Source organism: Neodiprion virginianus, chromosome 3, assembly GCF_021901495.1.
Source record: "Neodiprion virginianus isolate iyNeoVirg1 chromosome 3, iyNeoVirg1.1, whole genome shotgun sequence".
Taxonomy (NCBI): Eukaryota; Metazoa; Arthropoda; class Insecta; order Hymenoptera; family Diprionidae; genus Neodiprion; species Neodiprion virginianus.
In genome coordinates, this window is record NC_060879.1 from 37,209,296 (window position 1) to 37,230,835 (window position 21,540).

Consider the following 21,540-nt stretch of genomic DNA (forward strand, 5'->3'; position numbering starts at 1 on the left):
TAATAAAAAAATTTAGGGGAAGATAAAAATTACGTGTTTCAAATCCGCAGAATCGTTGGAAATACCGTGAAATTATTTCCAACTCCTGTGAACCGTTTTCACAAATTCTAATATTCGGTTTGAACTGAAGACGTGAAATCAGGCGATCTATTACCGCACGGTGTAACTATTTATTTACAGAAATTTTTATGCCCGTAATATGCAGTGTGAACCGGCGCCGATGTAGAAGCGCGAAAAAAAAAAGAAGAAGAAAGCACTGAAAAAATAACGCGAAGGATCATTCAATTAGGAGCAGGGAGAAAAAGGAATCAAGGCACGATTTAGCACCAGCCAAATCGAATACTCCGATCTTTTTTCCCGATTTTCAGCTTCTTGCAGGTTAAGCCGATCCTTCACTTTCCGCTAATTCGTTCGTTCTGCCCTATAATTTGGTGCTCTCCTGTGCTTTTTGGCGTTGTTTTTTATACACATACACACGAAGATAATATAGAAGGGTACGCGAGCTCATGTAACAACGTGGGATAATGCGCGCAAGAATAATCGGACAGAAGCCGAGGCACGCTCCATTTTAATTACCGTAATTAGAGGCGAAGATGCAGGCTTATTACGCGCTCGAAAGTATAAGCATTGTCTTCAATTACCACCGCGATCGTAATAACGCGGCTCGATTCTCATCGATCGCAAAAATTGAGCGTGTATAACACAGGTCACGGGTGCCAAGCAAGTGTGTGTGTATATATATATACACGTACATAACATATAAGGTGGTACGTATAAAATCTTCAGGTAAAATTCATAACGAGGTAAATCGCAAGATAGGCGCAGCGATATGCGGATCAGTTACTTAGCAATGCGATATGATTTGTAGCACGAATACCCGTTAATAGAGACGCGATTAAAAGCTTCGTTACGACGAATGAGTCGGTGGTTTTCCTCCTGCAGGTTTATTACAGTACACAACATAGTAACATCGTTTATCTATTTCATTACTGACAGGGAATTGAAAATTATTTTATAGATTGAAAAACGATTGAGAAAGTTCACGTGCCCGTTCGACGTTCTCCAATGCATCTGCAGCTTCCCAGGTTTAAACCGGCGTAAGAGTTAGAAAAAAAGAAAGAAAAAAAAAAAAAAATAGCGAAAAGAAAACCACTCGTCCGATAGAAAAGCTCCGACTTCATTAGCCGTAAATCGTACGTATTAACGACACGTACCTTCGTCCTCTTTGATATTTGAAACCGACTGAAAGTTTATATATATACTCGGTAGGCAATTAACGTTCGATAAAGAGATATTATTCGTCCTTTAAGATAAAGTCGCGTTTAATATTGTTTTATAATATATGTACCTATGATAGATCCTGAATCCTTCGCGCTACGGAATCCAATTCTTTGAACTGAAAGCTTGCCACGGAAATCCATCGATCCAGCGACCGTCCGACAAATTGTTATACTAAATCCTGCTGCTCTTCCAGCAATTGTTGGCCATTAAACTTTCCTTCCTGCACCGGAATGGTTCGTCTGCTATACTTTGCCGAGATTCTATCGAATGCACGAAGAAGAAGGCGTAATTCCCTCTCCGCCCGAACCTGGGATGCATTATCGGTGCACGCCGCATTAGCATTGCATTATCCCGACGATAATATCTCACCGTATTGGTTTCATGCAGGCGCACGCGCAAACCGCATCCCCTCGAATCGCTGCTGATATATTCAGACGGTGAAATTATCGCAACAATTTTCACTCACGTTATTCACACCCGTTCGGCCGACTCTGCGTTGATGGTCGGATTTCGATCCCGAATTTTTCCTTTCGATGAGGCTCGTTTTAAAAATTTTAAGATACGCAAAGAACAGGCTTAAATCATACACTTGATTTTCACAATTGAAAAATGAAATTTCATAATCTCGCAGCGACCGATTTTTTGCACAAGCTTTAGTGACCGTTACTTATTTCATATTTTTCATCGACGGTATTGGATTCATGATTAAAAAAATCGATTAAATGGATCGTTGAATAATTTATTTAACATCACATTATTGTTTGGATTGTACCTGTACTTTTCTATCGCTAAGCTTCTCTTGTTCCTTCTTCGGCGTGGTTAAATCGATAATTCAATCAATGGATCGTAATATCGAGCTCAAGAGACGTGGGCTTCTCGTGGGCGTGGTAATATTTGGTACAGAACGCGAAACGGCGTGACATTTACAAGACACGTTTTTACTCGTCGCACATACCCATAATACATGGCGAATATTCGAAGGGAGAGAAGGATCGAACGCGCGATACGTTAAACACTGAATCATCAAATCGGCTGCAGAGATAATCATAATTAAGCAGGGCGACAGGTCGTTGCATAATTTCGGTACTTCGATCTGTGCTTGATACGAGTCGCTCAATTCACACCGAAACATGATAGTTCTTGAGTATATTCTATATACTATCCGTTTGTAAAAGAACGGAAAATTTGGCTCGATAGCAGATGTCGAAAGCTTAATTAGCCGCATGGTAGAAAAAGATGTTTTCAAATATTCGAGCTTACATCACAATCCTCGTATAAATAAATGTGGTATATCAGTTTTTTTTTTTCTTTCCCTTTGTTTCTTTTACGAATTATACGACCGTATTGAAGAAAAACTGTGTAATTCCTCTTCTTTGAAAGACGCCGATTAATTTCGCCGACTCGCAAAGGTGCACGAGGTATACGTACAACCGCTCGAATAATCCGGCGAATCGTCTCGTGACGAAAGTTAATCTTCCCGGCTCTTTTATGCCGGCACATACATGCATAAACGCGTACACACAGAAGCTGTATTTGCAATTACAGGTATGCACGCGAGTTTACCGGCCTCGCTCATATATCCGCTCGACACGATTGGCTCTGATGCTGTACAATTACAATACGGATTTTAAATTAAAAAATTTCAGACGCTAGTATACGTTATGTGTGATGTAGAAGTCGTTTTGCACTCCACGGATTTAATTCCTCTTTTTGGCGAGACGAGAACTGCAATTCATTATTTACTCGGAACACTTGATTTTGCCGAGCAAAGCGAAGCGCGAGTCGGAGCCGAAGAAGGTAATTGCTCCTTCCGAACGAGCCGCATGCAAGCGTACAATATAAGACGAGATTCTTGTTAATTTGCGGAGAATAAAAGGATACCCGAAATCAGCGTCACCAACCGCGATGTTTGAAACTGGAAAAAAATTTAAATCAAAGTGAAAAAAATAAGAATAACAAGAGACAGAGAACAATAACACAGGAATCCCGAAGGCCTCATCCTTCGGATAATTGATAGATCCTCCCGAATCTGCAGAGAGCGAAAGTTGCGCCCGCGCCAAAAACGACGATACGAACGAGTCGTATAACGAATAATTATACGGCGGTATAAGAATAATTGTTTCGTGCCGGGCGGATGAAATTATTGCTCGTCGATGTCCGAGGTATTTGTATGGATTCGAAGAGCCGGATGTTCGGGAATGATTTGCGTCTTGCGCCGAAGCGAATTACGCCTTCTGCAGCCGATGTTACGTCAATACTGCGTCAAGAACAACGGGACGGTAAAATTAATTTCGCGAAGACGCGAAGTGCGCAACAAAGTAGGTGGGTAAGTGCACGTATGTACGTACACGCAGCATCGACTCGCTCGTCCAAAGCCAGCATCTGCATCGTTTCTCCGCGGCAGATCGTGAACGCGGCTATAGACGCGCTTCACTGGGTCAGTTCGAGCGAATCATCGGAGAGGTATGCGCTAACTGCTTGGGCTGGCTCATGATGGCTGCAGCACAAGCCAAGGTACCATGAGCTTGGACCGACAAGCGGCAATACATCACTTCGTAACACGTACGAATTTCGCACCGCCTGTATCATTATCTAAAACGCCGCGAAATGGTGATTAATCTTGACCCTTTCAATCTCACCTCACAACGTGTACCTATAATATATATTATATTATATTATAATGCGTGAAAGCTACCGCTGCACGGTATACCAAATTTTACAATTCAGCCAAAACCGAAAATTGGAATTTTTTTTCGGGAAAGTTACGTCTAAAAATCTACAAGGTGACTTAAATTATGGGAAGAATCGACGCGTGTTTCGTCGTACAAATTACAGGAATTTGTCGGGTTATGCCAACGAATTCCGTCATATATTTTATCGCCTACAAGGCAATAGAAACTATGTTAATGACTGTGCAGTTACAAATTCGTCGTTGGTTACATATACATATAATTATACACTTTCACCCGGGCGTATATTTCTGTATCTATAAACTATAACCTAGGCATACATTTCTAACGCAACGACTCTCCACCTCTCGGCATCAAGTTCGAGAAATTGACTTTTAAATTAAACCAAACACCAATAGGATCCAACAACGGCATAAATTTCGTCCTGCCGAACAGTGTCCGCAATCACTCGACGCGTGGATCCAAGTGTGCGATAACTGTACGTACATATACCTACCCATAAATACATATGTACACGTATACAACCTGCGTGTGTACATAGGAACGCGTGAGCACACGTTTGTGACGTCACACCGCCGATGCAGATGGAAACGTAATGCACGAAGTTCGAGCGCGTGCGTGCCTTGAGAACTTGTGTAAGTCCCGACGCCCGTAAGCACCTGCGTACACACTCCTTATTATTACGGTGGTGGGCATAAGCACCTTCCACGGCCCTTGTGCCACCTCCTCTGTGTACCCGCAATTCACACAAACTTGACCTTGCCAGGTTACCGATGACACTGCGACGGTGCACTCGGCCGCAGGATAGAAGAACCGCCCTGCAAGGATAACACCTGATCCTTGCAGTAGCGGCGAACCGACTGATACTTGAATACGTTCGCGATAGCGATATTTCACAGTCCGGGTTAGAAATGAAAAAAAAAAAATGAATAAAAAATAAATCACGAAGCATCGGTATTTTTCCAGCTCTTCGCGTTCGTTGGTGCAAATCCGTAGTGTGAGCAGAATTGTAATTAAAAATCATAGCTGCACGCGCTTTTAATCCTATGAAATATTTCTTTTGGGAATTTTATTGGAATTGAACGTATAGGCGCGAAGCTGTTGGGGAATATTGAAAAATATACGTACACGCTATATAAGATGTATCTGTTGAGAAGAATTATTGTGGGATTCTTGATTTGAAAGATGTGCATACTTTAAACCCGGGATTATATTATCACGCGGTGCAATAATTTAGCGTGACATAAGAAACGTTTGACGTTTTAACGATTTAATAACGTGTGTATAATTCAAGTGTAGACGACGAGATATCGAAGAGATTTTAATGCGAATTAGAATATATGCGTACGTGCAACGTATTATGCATAAAAATGGGAAAAAAAAATAAATAGTAAAGTTCAGAGAGAAAAAACTAACTTAAAGAAAAAAAAAAAATTGTATATAAAGAATCGAGAGAACCTGTTAACCGACGTTAGAACATGTGTGTAAATGAAATGGAAATAAATATAAAATAAAGAAGCGCGATGCCGGCGGATAGTAAACACGTTGCCGTAACGCCCGAAGGTGCTCTGCAGCAGCATCAGCAGCAGCAGCAGTGAGTCAAACCCCGAGGGTTACTGGGAAACCCTCTGTGTGCCGAGAGAGACGGAGGCGAAAAGATATCGAGTAGAGGGAGAGAACGAGGCGGAGGTAAGAAGAAGGATGTAAAACAAAGAAAAAGGAAAAAAACAAACATACAGAAAGAAAGGAGGAAATAAAAAAGGGAAAGAGAGAGAGAGAGAGAGAGAGAAAAGAAAAAGACAGAGACGGAGACTCGCGCGCTGCAAGATCAGCTAGCCCAAGGCGAGATGTGTCTCCTCCTCATCTTCTCAAAGCCGCTGCTGAAAGCGAAGGTTCGAAACGGGTTTCCAATATTCTAAGAAGCTTAGAAACAACGATTCAAAAGTCATTGCCACCGCGCGAACGAGTTATCATCGTCGTCATCCTCCTTCCGTGGTCCCATTAAACCGAAGTGTATGTACACGTATATACGTACACAGATGTATAACGTATATGTACGTATAGCACACCTGACCATCCACATCCAGCATTGAGAGAATCGGAAGGTCTCGTTTCGAATTTTCATCCTCGCGATACCCCGGAGGCGAAGAGGATCTTCCGCGTCGTAAAGAGCATGGCAGCGGCAGCTGCGTTCAAGATAATATATAAGCATGATCGTATAAAATACATAAAAAAAAAAAAAAACAAGAATGTCAATGCCCTGCGATAAAAATACCTGAGAGATTTCGTATGAAGATGACGACGCCGTGCGACAGCTCTGCGCGAACATCATCGGCGTAAGGTATACCATACATAGATATATATATATATACGTACGGTACGCGTACACGATAATACGAGGAGGATATCGCGTGGGAGAAAATACCTGTTTTTTCATCGTTTTCTTCCTATTTTACAACAGGCCGGTAACTCGAAACTGTACATACGTATACACACGTAGGTAGAAACAGAATGCGCCTGTTTACACGAGCGTGGTAACAGGCTTCTTCGAGGTGTGCGCAAGTTCGAAATTACGTAATTTACGTATCCGAGGCCCGCGAACAACCCGCGAATCAGGTTGTTCGCTGGATAATCAAAAATCATCGTCGAACTTCCCGCGGACTGGAGGAAGGATAAATGCGGATACGGATCGAAATTTCGGTTCTCAATTTTGTACAGGTATAAGAGACTCGTTGGTCTGGGACTTACGTCATCGGCCTCGGTCTGCAATTCGTCCTCGGTATTGTCGCCCAAAACGAAACCGACGTCGTTGTTGTTGCTGGTCAGGGACGGCAGCTTCCGTGGACTGAGTTCATCCCCGTCGGTGTCCCGCTTCCGTTTTACGTCCCGGGTGTCGTTCAGCCTCGACTCGTGCTCCTCGAGCATGTCGGTGGTGACCATCAGCTCCGACCCGACGCTCGTCGGCGAGGCGACCTCCTCGAGAGAAGAAGCCGTCGTCCCGTTGTCGGCCTCGCCGCCCTCCAGGCTCGACATCCCGAGCCGAAGATTTCCCCGCGGGATTCGAATTTTGGCGGTGTTTCCCGATTTCGGTAGAAGAGGCCCGTTTTTCCCCCCTGGACACTTTGTGTCCGGATGCTCGACGGAGCGACGATCTTACCTTGCGCCGCTCTCGCGATATCGATCGGCCGGTATTTCAGCAAGCATGATCACAATCGGCGAATAGAGAGACGATATCTCATCGGCTCCGTGGAGGTTCGAACGAAAACCGGTAATTAGACGCCTCGTACGGACGCCTTTGAAAGGTCATATTTATTTTTACACCGTGTACAAGGATAAGAAGAACCACGTACACGGAGTAAGATTCTTTCCTCCGGGCTCTCCCTCCCTTCTTCCGGCGTCGATCGCTCCCCTCCCCCACCCCCCACCCCCCCTTCCTTGCCGCTGGGACCAGCCTAGACTCCGCGATTAAAAGAATCCTGATTGTAAGTGCGTGTAGCGGGCAGCCGGCATGGACGACAGTGTGACCGATATCGATGCCGAGCAAACCTGTCTAATCAGTCACGTGTCTACCTGGTGCAGGGGTATATGTATATCGAGGGATATCGGCTACCGTGTGTTCTCCGCGACGGTGCAGCAGATCTGGACCGATTTCACTGCGCCGGTGCCTGAATAGTCTCCGTTGAATATCTCGACGTCATTTTCATGCATCGTACGTGTCGTTTATTATTATTACCGTACGTATTAATAACCACTGTTCACTCTTCTCGTTTTTTGATAGTTTTTTTTATTCTCTCTTTATGCGGATAACGTGCTTTTGACACCGGCTTACCGATCTTCGAAACAACGAGAACGCGACGGAGTATCGCGATTCACAGAAAACACACCAGGAGTAACTTGAAAATTCTCGGCACTTCAAATCGAACGCGAGGTCATCCCGAATTAAGGTACGATCGGAGTTGAAGTTCGAAAGTGATCGGTAGACAGGCGACGGCGATCGTGTCACGATTGTTTGAAAAATCCGACAATCGTACCGATCGCGATGTTCTATCGTTACAGGCCGAATCAATTTTCACGTTACAGTTTCAAATCGTAAAACGTACCTGAATCCTCGTTACCTTCGTCCATCGCATCGCGGTTGCACGACCGATAATCCAATGACACATAAATCATCCGTCGACATCGGAATCAATGCTCAGGATTCACACAACAAGAACATCACCTGCTGTACATAGTCCGTAACAGAGACCGATGAATTTCGTTGAGATTGGCGATGAATTTTCGCTAAATCTGACGTCCAGTCACTTTTTGATTCCAGTAATCCGGAAACCATGAGTTGTGCAAAAAAATGGTCCACCGCAAGGCGGCACCGACTGTCAATCCGTAAGCGCGAGACGCGGCGATCAGGTTGAAAACAACACGAAACTGGGGGTGGGCGACTTCCGGGTGCCGGCGGCGCTCGACGAGCACGTGGCGCGATAGGGGGGGTTTCGGAAAACTCCCGGGAAATCCCCCGGGGGGTCGGCGCACGCGTCTTGGCGAGAGACTCGACGTTGCCGATGGCGATGACGATGGCGGCGGTTCTCAGGCGGTGGGTGCGACGGTGACGGTGACGGTCGTCAGGACACGTTCGTGGCGCGGGCGCCCTCGAGAATATGGCTAGAGGCTAAAAGACGCGAAGAAACAAGTGGCGCCGCCCGCGGCAGGAGGGGGGAGCCGATCGGCCGAGGAGCAAGTGGTGGACCTCCCCCCGCGGCACCTGCCGATCCCCCTCTCTCCTCTTTCCCTTCCTCTTCGAATCCCTCCCGACGCCCGCTCTTCCTCTGGACCACGGCTCGAACATCATCACCTGGACGTCGTCTCCTCTCCTCTCCTCTCCTCTCCTCTCCTCTCCTCTCCTCTCCTCTCCGCTCCTCTCCTCTCTTCTCATCTCCTCTGCCGCCCCGATTCTTCCGTTTCCTCCTCGTCTCTCGCCCGTCGATTCCATACGCCCCGTCTTTTTCCTCTCTTCTTGGAGAACATGTCTTTCTCGTTCTGGCTCACGCCGAGTTCTTATAACCAGAGAACGTGTGGTTCACCTACACGAGCGTCTCTCTCTCTCTCTCTCTCTCTCTCTCTCGTTGTCGCTGCACGTACAAGCTTCGGTTCTTGGTCATGACGTACACCTGGATTCGTGTGTGTGTGCGCGAGCGCTTGTGCGTGCTCAGGTACCGCCGTGCAGGTTCCCTATCTTGGTGTTTGACTAGACAGCGCCTTGCCGTCTTCTGTCTCATTCTAATTGCCTTTGCTCGGTATCGCGTGTGTCTCTTGTACGTGTGTATATACGCATATACACAGCCTTCGGAGATCACGGTACGTATATACGATTGACTTTATCCATTAATTCACCGTCCTTTTCTGGCTAAGCCTTATATACGGCTTGCGTACACACCTACACAAGCTTGACAACAGACAGATGTTATTTCTTCTATACCTTTACAGATCCACGGAGCGAACACAATTTCCAATCATTACCATTCTATGCTCAACGTCATTCGCGTATCCCGTCAATGTATCTGATATCGACGATGATGCCCCGGTCGTTATAACTTCGCTTATCTCAAACAAGACGCGTTTCTTCATCTCCTCTATAACCAATCGTCCGCAATTCCACTCTCGTGGATCAATTCACAATCAAAAACTCAATCTTCGGTTTCTGACGTTTCTCTTGTTTTTTTCTTTGCCATACTCCCCGACGCACGTCGAACTAAGTGCAGAATGTTTTACGGCCGAAGGTACGTCATCGGTCTCGTACGCTCGAGTTTAGGCAAGTTCGCCATCTCTGTAACGCATGAAACGACCAGATAATCAAACTCTTGGAAGCTCCATCGGATACAAGGTACACCGGAGTGAAATGGACTCGGTCGAAATTGTTCCGCGTAAAAAGTACGAGACCATTAAAACCCCGAGTGTAGCGAGGTATAGGTGAACGCCTTGCATTCCATAAAAGCCAACGGCGTAAGAATTGTTCTACCGAGTCCGCGAGGGCCGTTAAATAACGCGGTACTTTGCCATTATCGAGCAAAGTTTCATCCTCCGAAGTGAAGCCTGCTCGTTTGGAAAAGGAGTAGAGCACCGCGTTACGAACTCTGTTTACTCCTATTAAGCGATGCAAATGACCATTGTTGAAGCGAGCGAGCTTATATTTTCAATTAGGAGGTAGGAAGCTACCGTGTACCATCTTGCAATGCGTAAACCCTACACGCACCGGCTTAACTGTTCCCCGGACTCCCTAATATGGGTCGGGTGTTGTTATATGGGTCTCGGAAGCTGGAGCTGGTTTATCATACGCTGCCAACCGCGTGGTTCGAATCAAGGACGGTAAAGCGATCGCCTCGTAAATAAGAAGATGAAGAGGAAGGGTCCTCCGAACCTCCAAGTTCAAGTATAACTGCGTTCGCGGCGAGCTGGAGACAAAAATTGGAGGAACGGCGTGGACGGCTTGCGATATCTCAGGCAGCTTAATCAATTCAACACCATTCTGTTAACGCGTGAAGTTTCATCCGAATGAGGAGAATTTTCATTGAACCGTCCAACGAACGCGCAACCTTATCTCGTTAGGATCTCTCAGACACGACACGGCGAGATCGTGGAGCCGAGTGAGAGTAGTCTCGAGCCGAGTATCTTATACCCGTGTTACAGGGACCAGTCGATAACCGCGTGCCGTTTATAAGAGTTAACAAATTATTCTAAGCTGTAAGAGAGGATAAATCTCGAAGAGGCAAATGCGAGATGCAAATTGGCTCTCCATATTCCGATCGGATTCACTTACTCGGCATCGCCGTTCAGCGATGGGCACTCCGGCAGCGAGGAACTCGACGTGGACGTGAAGGACAAACGGTCCCGAGGACTCGGATAGTGGTCAATAATCCTGAGCAGGAACGGCGATCGAACGAGCATTCGTCTAGCGTGGAATTAGCTGTCATGCTGTTACATTCCTACATTCGTTAACCCAAATACGACCAGTTACGAGCAGAGCTACAACGACTCCGTGGCTACAGCCTGAGCCGAGCGCTTGCACCGAGCAGAGCTTGTTAAGAAAGAATGCGATTCGCGCGTAAAAAGAAAACAGCGCGATATACTCACCTGGAAAAGAAATGTCTCGTGCGCTTGGTTTATTATGTTCCGTTGTACGGGCAGGTACGCTCTGACGTTTCGAATTCGGAACAAATCTCCCGAGAGGGTGAGGCGGCTTATCCTCGTTTCCTTCGTTCTCCTATGCTGAGAAATTTCACTCCCGTAGGATGTAATTTGATAGAAACCGGACCCCGACGCCTTCCAGAGCTATTAATAAACAGTGGCCAGTGTGAATTTGAACAGTAGTGATCATCTAGAGAGACTCTTGATCCACACTAGGGCAAGATAATACCGGACCTTGAGCCTCGTGGAAGCCCGAGGCTTTCACCGAAGCCGAATCCCTACGGCATACCGTAGACTTTTCTCTCGTTCTCCTTTCTTCTTTTTTTTTCTTTTTTTCTCCACTCTATTTCATTTTACACTTCTTTTTGTTTCCTCCCTCCCGTGCTCTGATCACCATTGCAGGGCACACCTGCCCTGGTGGATATGGTGTTTTGATCCGAAACTTCACGAGGAAGGAATCGGTGAGATTAACGCACTCCACACGATCCGTGGGTGTGCTAGGCTGCTGCGAACGAACGAAAGTATAAGCAGACACGTGAGATTCGACGCTTTGAGAGTGTTCCAAGGAGGCGCGAAGAGGCGCAGCAGCCTCGACCAGTCGGTCCACGGGAGGTGAATAAAAAGCATTTATCTTCAGGGGACAAGAGGAAGAAGAACGGTTTGAAGAAGAGAAAAAAAAAAAAAGAAAAAGAAAGTATAACACGGAGTAATAAAAAGAGAAAATAAGAGCGAAGAACCGCGGGACGACGGTGGCATGGTCCATTTTTGAGATTAACGGCCCTTTGATAATGCTCGGTTTACAGGGAGCAAAACGCCGCTTTGACACTCCCTGGAGAAATCTTTTGGCATATTTTCACATCTATTCTGGGGAGGCGGGCTGCCGGATGCAGATAGCGCCTCCTCACCGCTATTGAATATATGGGCACAAACCAGCCCCACAATATCCCTGATGGCCCGGGCCATCTAGTCTAGGAATATAGGAATACCGAGGAATACGCGGGAATATTGTTAAGGCTCGGGACGCGATGCGAACCGATAACGTATGCGGCGTCGGAACCTTAGTATACCTCATACTACTGCAGTTTACGAGAAATGCACGCGATTCGCGTTCGTACCTATAATACGCGCGTCTCGTACGCCGGCCCTGGTCATTTAAACCTCGGAATGCGGTTGACGTTAGTCAGATGTGATTATCAGGATACTAATGGACGGTGTCGAATGACGTCGGAAGATGACACTGCACAACAGGCGTTAATTAAAATTAGTATTCATTGAATGTATTTTTGGCCGATTCCGACCTATTATCACGACGACCGGGCTATAAAACCATTCGTCAAGATGAATTCTTGATCATCGATTCGCAACGGCAAAAACGCTTGGGCAATAGCTGGTAATAATTATTTCGAAATATATTCATACTTCGTTTTTCGTCTTGACCGCGAAATACCGGTTCGCTTTATTTCACGAGTGAATAAAATTACCGAGATTGGATCTGTCGGACGATCACCGATCGCGAGTTCAATTTGTCATTTCAATGCAGACGTCAGATACGTACAAAATCGGAAAAAATGCGTCTTTGTCAACGTTCGTTATCCTTAGGTCGATCGTGAATCTGGGAGATGGGACGGAAAGCGGGGGGGGGTTCGTCTTGACGGTAATTCCCGTCAAGAGTCGGCCGGCGTAGAACGGCAGCGGAGCGAAAACGTGAAACATTAGCGTTTTAACAGGCAATTAGGTGTTCCGGTCACGTGGGCAAGCCTCCGACCATTAGCCTTCGATTTTTCTAAGCGATCCGACCAATGAACGCGAGGCGTGGGTGTGGTCTCGTCCAAGTTTGTTATTACTCGAGTCGGATTGCGGTGTACGGTTGATTATACAGCCATGCGCCGTCGACGACAGGCGGCGAAAGACGATCAGGGCACCGGCTTTGCTGCGATATCGAATGCAAAATCGATCGGAGAATGTGTCGGAGTAATTTGCAGAGCGCGTCGGTTTGGCCGAGCGATCGTTTCGTACTTACGCCAAAGCGTGTCGTCCAAGCTTTGCTTCGTAGATTTCGTTGAAACCGTACACCAATCCTACCTATTACGCGTTGCGGCGTTACGTAATCCGCGAAAATTAACGACCTTAGAAGCGTATGACCACGTCAGTTGGTTAGAGGATTTAGATGAATGCGGGAACTCTGACTTATGTGGCATGTGTCTCTGTTCTCCGACCTGTTGTCTGGAGGAAAGAACGGCGCGGGTTCGCGATTCCTTTGAATTCAAACCACCGCCGACCGTTCACGTATACTTCTAATAAACGTCAATCAACAAGAATTCGCAACGGTGAACCGTAAATTAATTCTTTGGCGAACGTTAGCTGGACCTAAGGTCGTAACATAAAGTGCTGGATAACTATACACGCTTGTATTCATTCGAGTAAGGTCCGTGTGTTCAAACTGCCTTCTATTCCGGAGGAGGAAATCTTTCACACGCCCAACGGGAGGCATTTTATCTATTCAACGGATGGACTGGCTTCAATGGATGTATGTATGCACACACGGTTTTCCCCATACAATTACACACGCGTGTTAAAATCCTTATCCATACTCCCGTGCGGCGCAACGGGTCAACATTTTGAATACAAACATACGAACATACTCGCTCGTATTATTTGTTGGGACATTTGCCTAAACCGGGTTCAGAGAACTTCATCTTCTCAAACCTTCATTTCGAGAATCAAACTGACCCGAAGAACCGGAAACCTTTACATCTTGCTTCGGGCGTATACTCTGTTGATTGATGCTGAGTACCTAGCATAAATATTTTTCAAGCATTGTAGTTACTAAGTATATTGTGACATTAAAGTCACATTGTTACGCCTTAAATTACAGTTTTCGAAATTGCAGGAACGAAATCTATGTCTTCGATATGTGTTTCGAAATTTTAAAAAGAGCTACATCATGTTTCAACGATTTACGAGTATACAGGCAGCTCGTAAATACAAAGGGTACGAAATACCTATTCTTGAAAACAATTATGACGCAAGTGTGCAAAGTTACTGTAATTTTCACGAAACCAGCTTCTGTTCCGTCGACTCTCAAATCTCACATTTATTTCCGATGCCTGAGAGAGAAAAAAAAAGATGTTACTCCTTAGTTAACCTGTCAGGGTATTTGTGGATTCTTTGACGATCATTTCATTGGCGAGGACCAAACGGGTATTTGTTAAATTATCGAAGCACCTACTGTCAAAACCTTTTGATGGCCCAACATATAAAGCGTTTTTTTAACGAACAAATAATTTCAAGCGCTCATACCGGTCATACCGTGAAAAGAAGCCAGCGATGATTTAAAAAGCGATTGAATGCGGCAGCGCAATGCCGAGATGACGAAAAAAATTAGACATCTGTACAGTAAATGACAGTTTAACGAGTTTGAAGAACAAAGCGTACTTTCCCCGCATTCGAGTTTCTGAGTATCTTATTCATAGATTCCACGATTCTAATGGACGTGAATTGTCCGACTCCTGCACCGATCACCCGGCACAAAAACGAAGATACACGGACGAAGTGTGTACAAACAGTATAAAACGCCGCAGCGTATTGGTGTTAAGTTTACGCAAACACCTACGTGACGTTGTGCTACTTTTACACGCGTGTCAAGTGAGATTTCAATAATTCTCAAGCGTCGCGGCACGGGCACCGAAAATATATCTACCCACGCGGGTACAAGTGCTCGTCAAACTTGAAGGGTGAGTGGAGAAGTACGCGTTACACTGTCTGCCTGCTGCCTGCCGGGGTCAAACGCGTATAGCGTTCAACACGTGGATAGACGGCGATGGGACCTGACGTCAGACACGTCAATTACCCGGGTTGCAATTATTCGGATAGAATCAAAGCTCGGCGAGAAGGATCGGTTCGTTCTCACCTGCCACCTCGATCCTCTGCCTTTCACCCCGTCGTCGTCCTTCCATTCTCTCGAACTTGGCGACACGCAGCCACGAAATTTAGGACTCGGCCATTAAGGCTCGCCAAGAGCTGCGGTCGACCCTCTATGGCTCACGAAAACCGAATTTAAGACGATAGTGCGGTTTCGGGTTTCCCTTCATCGACGCATGATCGAAATTCAACGTACGCAAATAACGATCTCCCCAATCGTCACGCCTCCTCGACTTTCTTCCTGTACGTAGGTATTCGCCTTTCGATGCGCTCCTTGAGCCGGGTGGATATTTCGTTTCAAAGTATTGTTTGCTGTTGGTTCGATTGAAACCGTTGTCACTGATCCACGCGGACTGCGGCCTACCGTGCGACGCTGTGTTATTCGACATATCCGGTTCCTTATTTTCACCAAATTTCATTTTTTACGACAAATCATTCAGCTTATAAATTTTCACGGAACAATATAGAGAAACAAGTGGTTCTCAAAAATTGCTTCCAGTAGCCGAGGTTTTCCGAATCTCAATTTCCGGTCCAGGGGCTTTGCAAATGAGGCTGGAATTTCAGCATCCGACCCGACGCGTGCGATCGAACGATTCGCGGATTCGATATTACGCGCAATGTCGAGAGTAATGCGCGACGATGCGTAAATAGAGGCGGGCGAAGAAATAAACTAGGATGCAGCGCGAGTTTCGCCATGCTCCAATTCGCTTTGACATCGAAAGTGAATAGTTTGAGGTAACACAAGTCACCTGCCTTGCACAACTCGCTCGATATTACACCGCGAAGTCTGCTGCCTACGTGAACGCATGTGGTGTTTACACCTGTAGCAAGTCACGCACACACTTCCAACTGTCGGATGTATGTACGTGCAGCCGAAGTATAACCACCGCGGTGGACGACGCTTAAACTTGTAACGCAAACAACGAGAACGACAACGACGACGGCGAAAACACTTTCATTTTTATTACGGCAACCTTCATCATTTTATTCTAGGATATAATCACCTCAAGCTTGTAACGCGGTCTCATGCAACGCGCGAATAATTGCCAAATTTTGCCCGCGTGATTACACTGCGAAACCTTTTCACTCGTGACATTTGAGAAGTGTCGTGAATCTAACGCTTTGACCTATCGACACAGTTTTCGCTCCCAAAGTCTTTGCAAATCCTTCAATTTCACGAACTCGTAATTGAATATCGGTTCGAAGTTCACCTGTTGGGACAAAAAGTCTGAGCGAAAAGTTCCCCTCGATTTTTTCCTGCTTACACAAAATCTAAAACAATTGAAGACCATTGATCGTTTTTATTACTCGTTATCATTTTTTCCAATAAAATACGATTTCGGTATTACGCATCGAGGCTTTGGGTCAAGGTTGCGTTGCGCCAAAGGTGGATGCGAGTCTTGGAAAAATACTTGCAACCTCAGTTTTTTTTTTTTTTTTTTTGTTTTTATTTTATATCGGATGACGAATTCGGTAAGAATTACGGTCATATGCATGCCGTGACATTGCGGGTAAAGAATTTTCTCGCAATTACATATACATTATTTTTCTATCATTCTTTTGAAATCCCGAAGAATTCATTTGCCTGCGAGCGCAGCGCCGTGAATATGTTCAAGATCCGAGTCTAATCACCATCTATGGAAAATCGATACGCGTTCAATAAATTCCTGGTATACTGCTATAGATAATATAGGTATATAGGTGAACACGCGAATCGAACACCGTGAATAAATAATTCTTTCGCCGGCTTGTAAAGTAAGACGCGGTGAATAGTTTAAATAGGACAGAGCAATTATGTACCGCGCACCGTGAAATCGGAAATCTTAATTGCTTACACATCGATTAAGACGTTTCGGCCTGTGTACGGTGGGTAATTAATTGCCCGATATATCGGTAGGCACGAATTTTGATCGAAACGACCGGATGCCAAGACCTACGACACGGCAGGCAGAGCTGCAGACTGAATCTGTGTCAGTCGCATAAACACACACTCGGTCATTTTTTACCTGCAGACGGTGCAACGCGTTCTTCAAATCAAGTTATCGAATGCGATTTGTTTGGGCAGAAAAAATTTGACATTGCAATTGAAATTTAAAATTACAAGATCCTGAATTGTTTTAGATCTTTTTACGATCGCTTATATACGGACGTGATAAAATATGCTTCCAACATAAATTACGTGAAAAACGTAAAGTACGGTTTTAGGGTTAAATATGTTCAATCCGAATGGACCGAAGAAAGTGCCAGACTTTGTTTCGACTGCCGTGAAAACAAATTGTATTCTGAAAATCGAAATTAAAAATCCTTCAAAGGTCGTGGTGAGAAATATTGAAATTCGGTTCCTCAAAATCTAGGAGAAGGATTCAACAAAAATAATACTAATATTGAATAGAAAAAAAAAAAGTCAATTGAAAAACAGCGCCGCTTCTCTTACAATTATTTGCGCACTGATCCGAATTTCTTTTACACGCGTTCGGACAGCCATTTCAGCGTCGTACATTGTTTTTCCTTCTCATGAACTAAATGAAAAAAACGAGAGAGACAAATTGTTGAAATTCAGGAAGGACTGAATGAAAATTCGTCATTTCGACAGAGGAATTTCGGATTCTTCCTCTCGCTCGCGACGCCTCCTTCTCGCTCCCTCGGCGTACGTTTGGTCCAGGTACCAGCATCAGGTCAACGCCCCAGTGACCAGCGCACCGTCGGTCCATTCGTCGGTCGGTGTGCCCGAGTCGGTTGGTTCCCCGCGCGTGTGAGCACGGGACTTATTCAGCCTACACGCGTGTCGCCGCTTAGGGCATTCGGTCATCTCGCACGACTCTCACAGACTCGGAACCAGGTGGGTAAGCGAATGCGTGTGGATGGTCCCGGCGACCATTACGAATAACCAAAAATTCTATGCTCGAGTCAGCTGAGAGCCGGGGGCCGCGGGGCCTGCGTGGTGCTTGAATTCGGGGTCCGCTGCTGGGACTCACGGAGAGAAGCGGGAGTGTTGGTGAACAGGTGGATGCTGCGCTTGGTGCCTCCAATTCTCTCGACGACCGATACGCCAAAGAAGTACGAGAAATTCTATAAGGCGAGGTATTACTCAAATTCGTGATCCGATACTCGCCGTCCGAGATAGCTGCCTCGCCATAAACCATCGGTTGCACAGGCCTCTTGTATACGTTCCGGGTTCTCGGTACACAAATCAGTTCTCCTCCTTTCCCTTGGGCCTCGATAACTTTTTCTAATTGACTAATGATTCGTCGGAAGAATGAAACCTAGGAGACGAGGAGGGACTCGCTTCGTTCCGGGCCCGTTTTACCGACCAATTCCGACACACAGTGAAGAAGCAATTTTGAGGTAATCGAAACTGAGATTGAATCGAGAATCGGGAATCTTCTTTTAATATCTTGACAAGACTTAAAAAATCACTCTTATCGTCCGCACGCGCGTGTATCGTACAGTGCACCGGTATAAAGTATAGCTAAGAATAGCACGTACGTGTATGAAACGTTTGGTAACAGGGTTCGCGTGTGCAAAATGACTGGCAAAAAGAGATCGCGAAATAATTGATCCTTTCTCATTTTATCCAACTTATTTTGCACGTATTATTATTGTTCTCTTTTTTTTTCCTTATTTCTTTTTTCTTTCTTTTCGCAATCAACGATACAGGTGTGTTTCTTTTTTCTAATATATCTCCTTCTTGTTCCAATTACAAGTTCCTTTGTCGATGCTGCGTGGAGTCGCGGACTGTTATGATTGAAAACGACGATACTTTTTGCCTCCGCAAGTTCGAATGTAGGTACGCGTACGTATAGCTAAATGTAAAAAAAAAAAAAAAACGATCAGAGCGCGCGTGTGATTGTACGATGGGTGAGCATGAGAATTAGCGATTCCCGTTAGCGGAAGGCACATCAGCGGTAATACACCACCGGGCGAAGAGGCGGCGCGCAATTTGTGTTAGAATTTTTCCCAAGAGCGAGAGGCGTAAGTGCGAGTAGGTAGGTAAAGTCGGTATGGATGCGCGAGGAGATACCGCAGGATATTTTATTTACACAATTATTATACGCGCGTATACACGCACATGCAGCCCGGTCTTATAATACTTTTCGAGAAGGCAGAATCGTAAAAAAATAATTCCCGGGCTGTTAGAGGTCGTAAATTGCGGCTATACGCGAGCCTCTCGCCGAGACGAGAGGGTACGTGTAACATATAATGATAAAATTAAAAGGAGAAAAACCGCGCGGCGTCGTTTCATTCCGCACGATCGCTCGGGCCCCATTACCGATTTTCCATTTTCCCCCCCCTTCCCCACATTTGTTCCTCTCCCCGATTCCCCGATCTTTTCGCGTCGATTTTCCAGCTCTCCTTACCTCTTTCTCCCCGATCGGCCACGGGGCAATTTTCTCCCGGAGGAACATCGGACGCGACGCCCTTCGAGGATCGGGAAGAAGCGGTGTCATTCGGCGGAGGAGGCCTAGAAGAAGGACGTGCCTCCTTCGATCCGCATTGTCTTAGGCTTGTCTCCAGGTGGTCACGTAGACGGTCAGCATTTACCGGACATTACTGACCGCGGCGGTTCCTCAGCCGCGACGTCGAAGCCCAATAATTACTTCGCCCGTGGTGGAAAAGACGGGTCGCCTCCTCGAGACCCAGACGCGACGCGTCGCAATACGTCGCAAAGGGTTTAATTTCGACCATGTAAGCCGACCCTTTGTGTCCGAGGTTGGTACGGGATACCGGAACCCCGTGCTTTTCATTTCAAATCATTTCACATTGGACGTAAAATAGGCCGCTGAATTTGATGCCCCCGAAAGCTGACGCGCTCTGTAGTCTGTGGTTTGTGAATTTAAAATGGCTAGTGACAAAATAATTGTAACTAATCGGTACGTGGGATTTTTTTATTCTTAAGGCTAGTGCTAGATTCAGAAACGATACTTCGAAACATACGCAAGACGTTGGGCAGTAGTTAAATTGTTATAAAAAAGAATTAAGCTGATGGAACTAGAGTGAAATACATTACAATTAATATGAACGTTTCGTACATTTTTCGGCCGTGTCAGATTTCTTGAATCTCTTAGTTTTACGAAATTTGTTTAACTATTCAAAGTTATCCTAGGATTACAACTTTTATTACTTGATTATTGAGAAACGAACATTTACCAGAGTGAACGGCTTGCCGCTAATTAATCGTCGTCGAACATCCAAGAAATCAAGATTAGTACTGGTTTCATTCGAGCAGAAAGCAGCAGTCGAATGAGATTTGCCAGACTGTCAAAGAAGGGAAAAAAAAATTTCAGAAATTTCTAGATTTTAACTGATAATAAACGACTAGTTCAGAATGATAATTTTTCTTCCCGTTAATATTACTCGTGTATAAATTTATGGATGAGTTGCCGTAAGATTGACGCACTCCGAGATCGGAATAAATAATTATTCTGATTTTGATGTGCGGACGAAATTGAAATGGGTGCGTTAATAATTTAGCGCGGTTCGACGGTCGGCCAGAGTTTGTTACCTGTACGTATAATTCAGTGGTATGTAATTTTGACGTGATAAAAATCTAGAGATAGCGAAGCGTAATGCAGATGAGATATACGCGCCGAGCCGAGCGGTTAACGTAAGTGAGCGATGTAATTCACTTAGGTCCCGGGACTTTTTAACCGGTGATGAAAATCGGTACTCATTATTTTGCAATTCAAAACTATCACCCGAATGTAAAACTGACCTAAAAATATCGCCTAATTCATACATCTATATTCGGCAAGTTACCGATTAAACCGTGAACGACATTTTGTAACAAGTTTATGCAGACGCGTATCTTAAACACGTAATCGTGACCAATGGTTGATGAATGTTCGGCAATAAGAAATATTAATAACAACGCAAGATTCGACTTTTGATTATTATTAAAATTCGTCGGTGCGCAGAGAAATTCGAGACTAGAGATGCCTGTTTATACTATAATTTTTCACCGCACATACTTATTTGTCAGTGTCAGAAGTTTACTCGACGCTCAATCTCGCCTGGGCAACAATTATTTCAATTAGTATTGTTAGCGGTCCAGCTGCCACACCTTCGTCGTTTCCCTTGAATTTCATTCGCCCGTTTTCAGAGGTTCGATTCTTTTCCGCCTATCGATCCGAAATTTCCCCGCTCCGCAAAGTCCGATGAAATCCGTCTTCCGTTCGCGACGATCAGCAGCGTCCATCTCGCGAAATAAATCCCGGGATGCTGTATCTCTTCGCCCTATCTTTCTTCCCGCAGCGCAAACGTTCAGCTGTGTTGAAGGAAAGGCAACTTCGTGTGACACACCTGCCTCACTTCGCGTTCAACGAGGAGCACTCACCTTTAAATTATTCCCTACATCGGAGAGATCTTCCCGATCTTATCCGTCCCGCGTTGAACGGCCTTGTCGATCTTGAACCGATTTGAGATGAGACGAACGAACGAACGAACGAACGAACGAACGATCGATCGATCGATC

The 21,540-nt window shown here is 45.4% G+C and overlaps 1 protein-coding gene across 4 annotated transcripts in view; it reads right to left on the reverse strand.

The window, feature by feature from the left end:
• The window catches only part of LOC124301224 (transcription factor AP-2-epsilon), a 205,393-nt gene that overhangs the window by 80,987 nt on the left and 102,866 nt on the right, over positions 1 to 21,540 (reverse strand). For 2 of the 4 annotated variants that reach the window (XM_046756015.1, XM_046756014.1), the window contains exon 1: positions 6,720 to 7,362. The exons of the other annotated variants lie outside the window; for them this stretch is intronic. In XM_046756015.1, coding sequence (XP_046611971.1) covers positions 6,720 to 7,004 — 285 coding nt within the window. In that variant the 5' untranslated portion in view covers positions 7,005 to 7,362. Of the gene's footprint in view, positions 1 to 6,719; positions 7,363 to 21,540 lie in introns of those variants that run through there. 4 annotated transcript variants of the gene reach the window in all.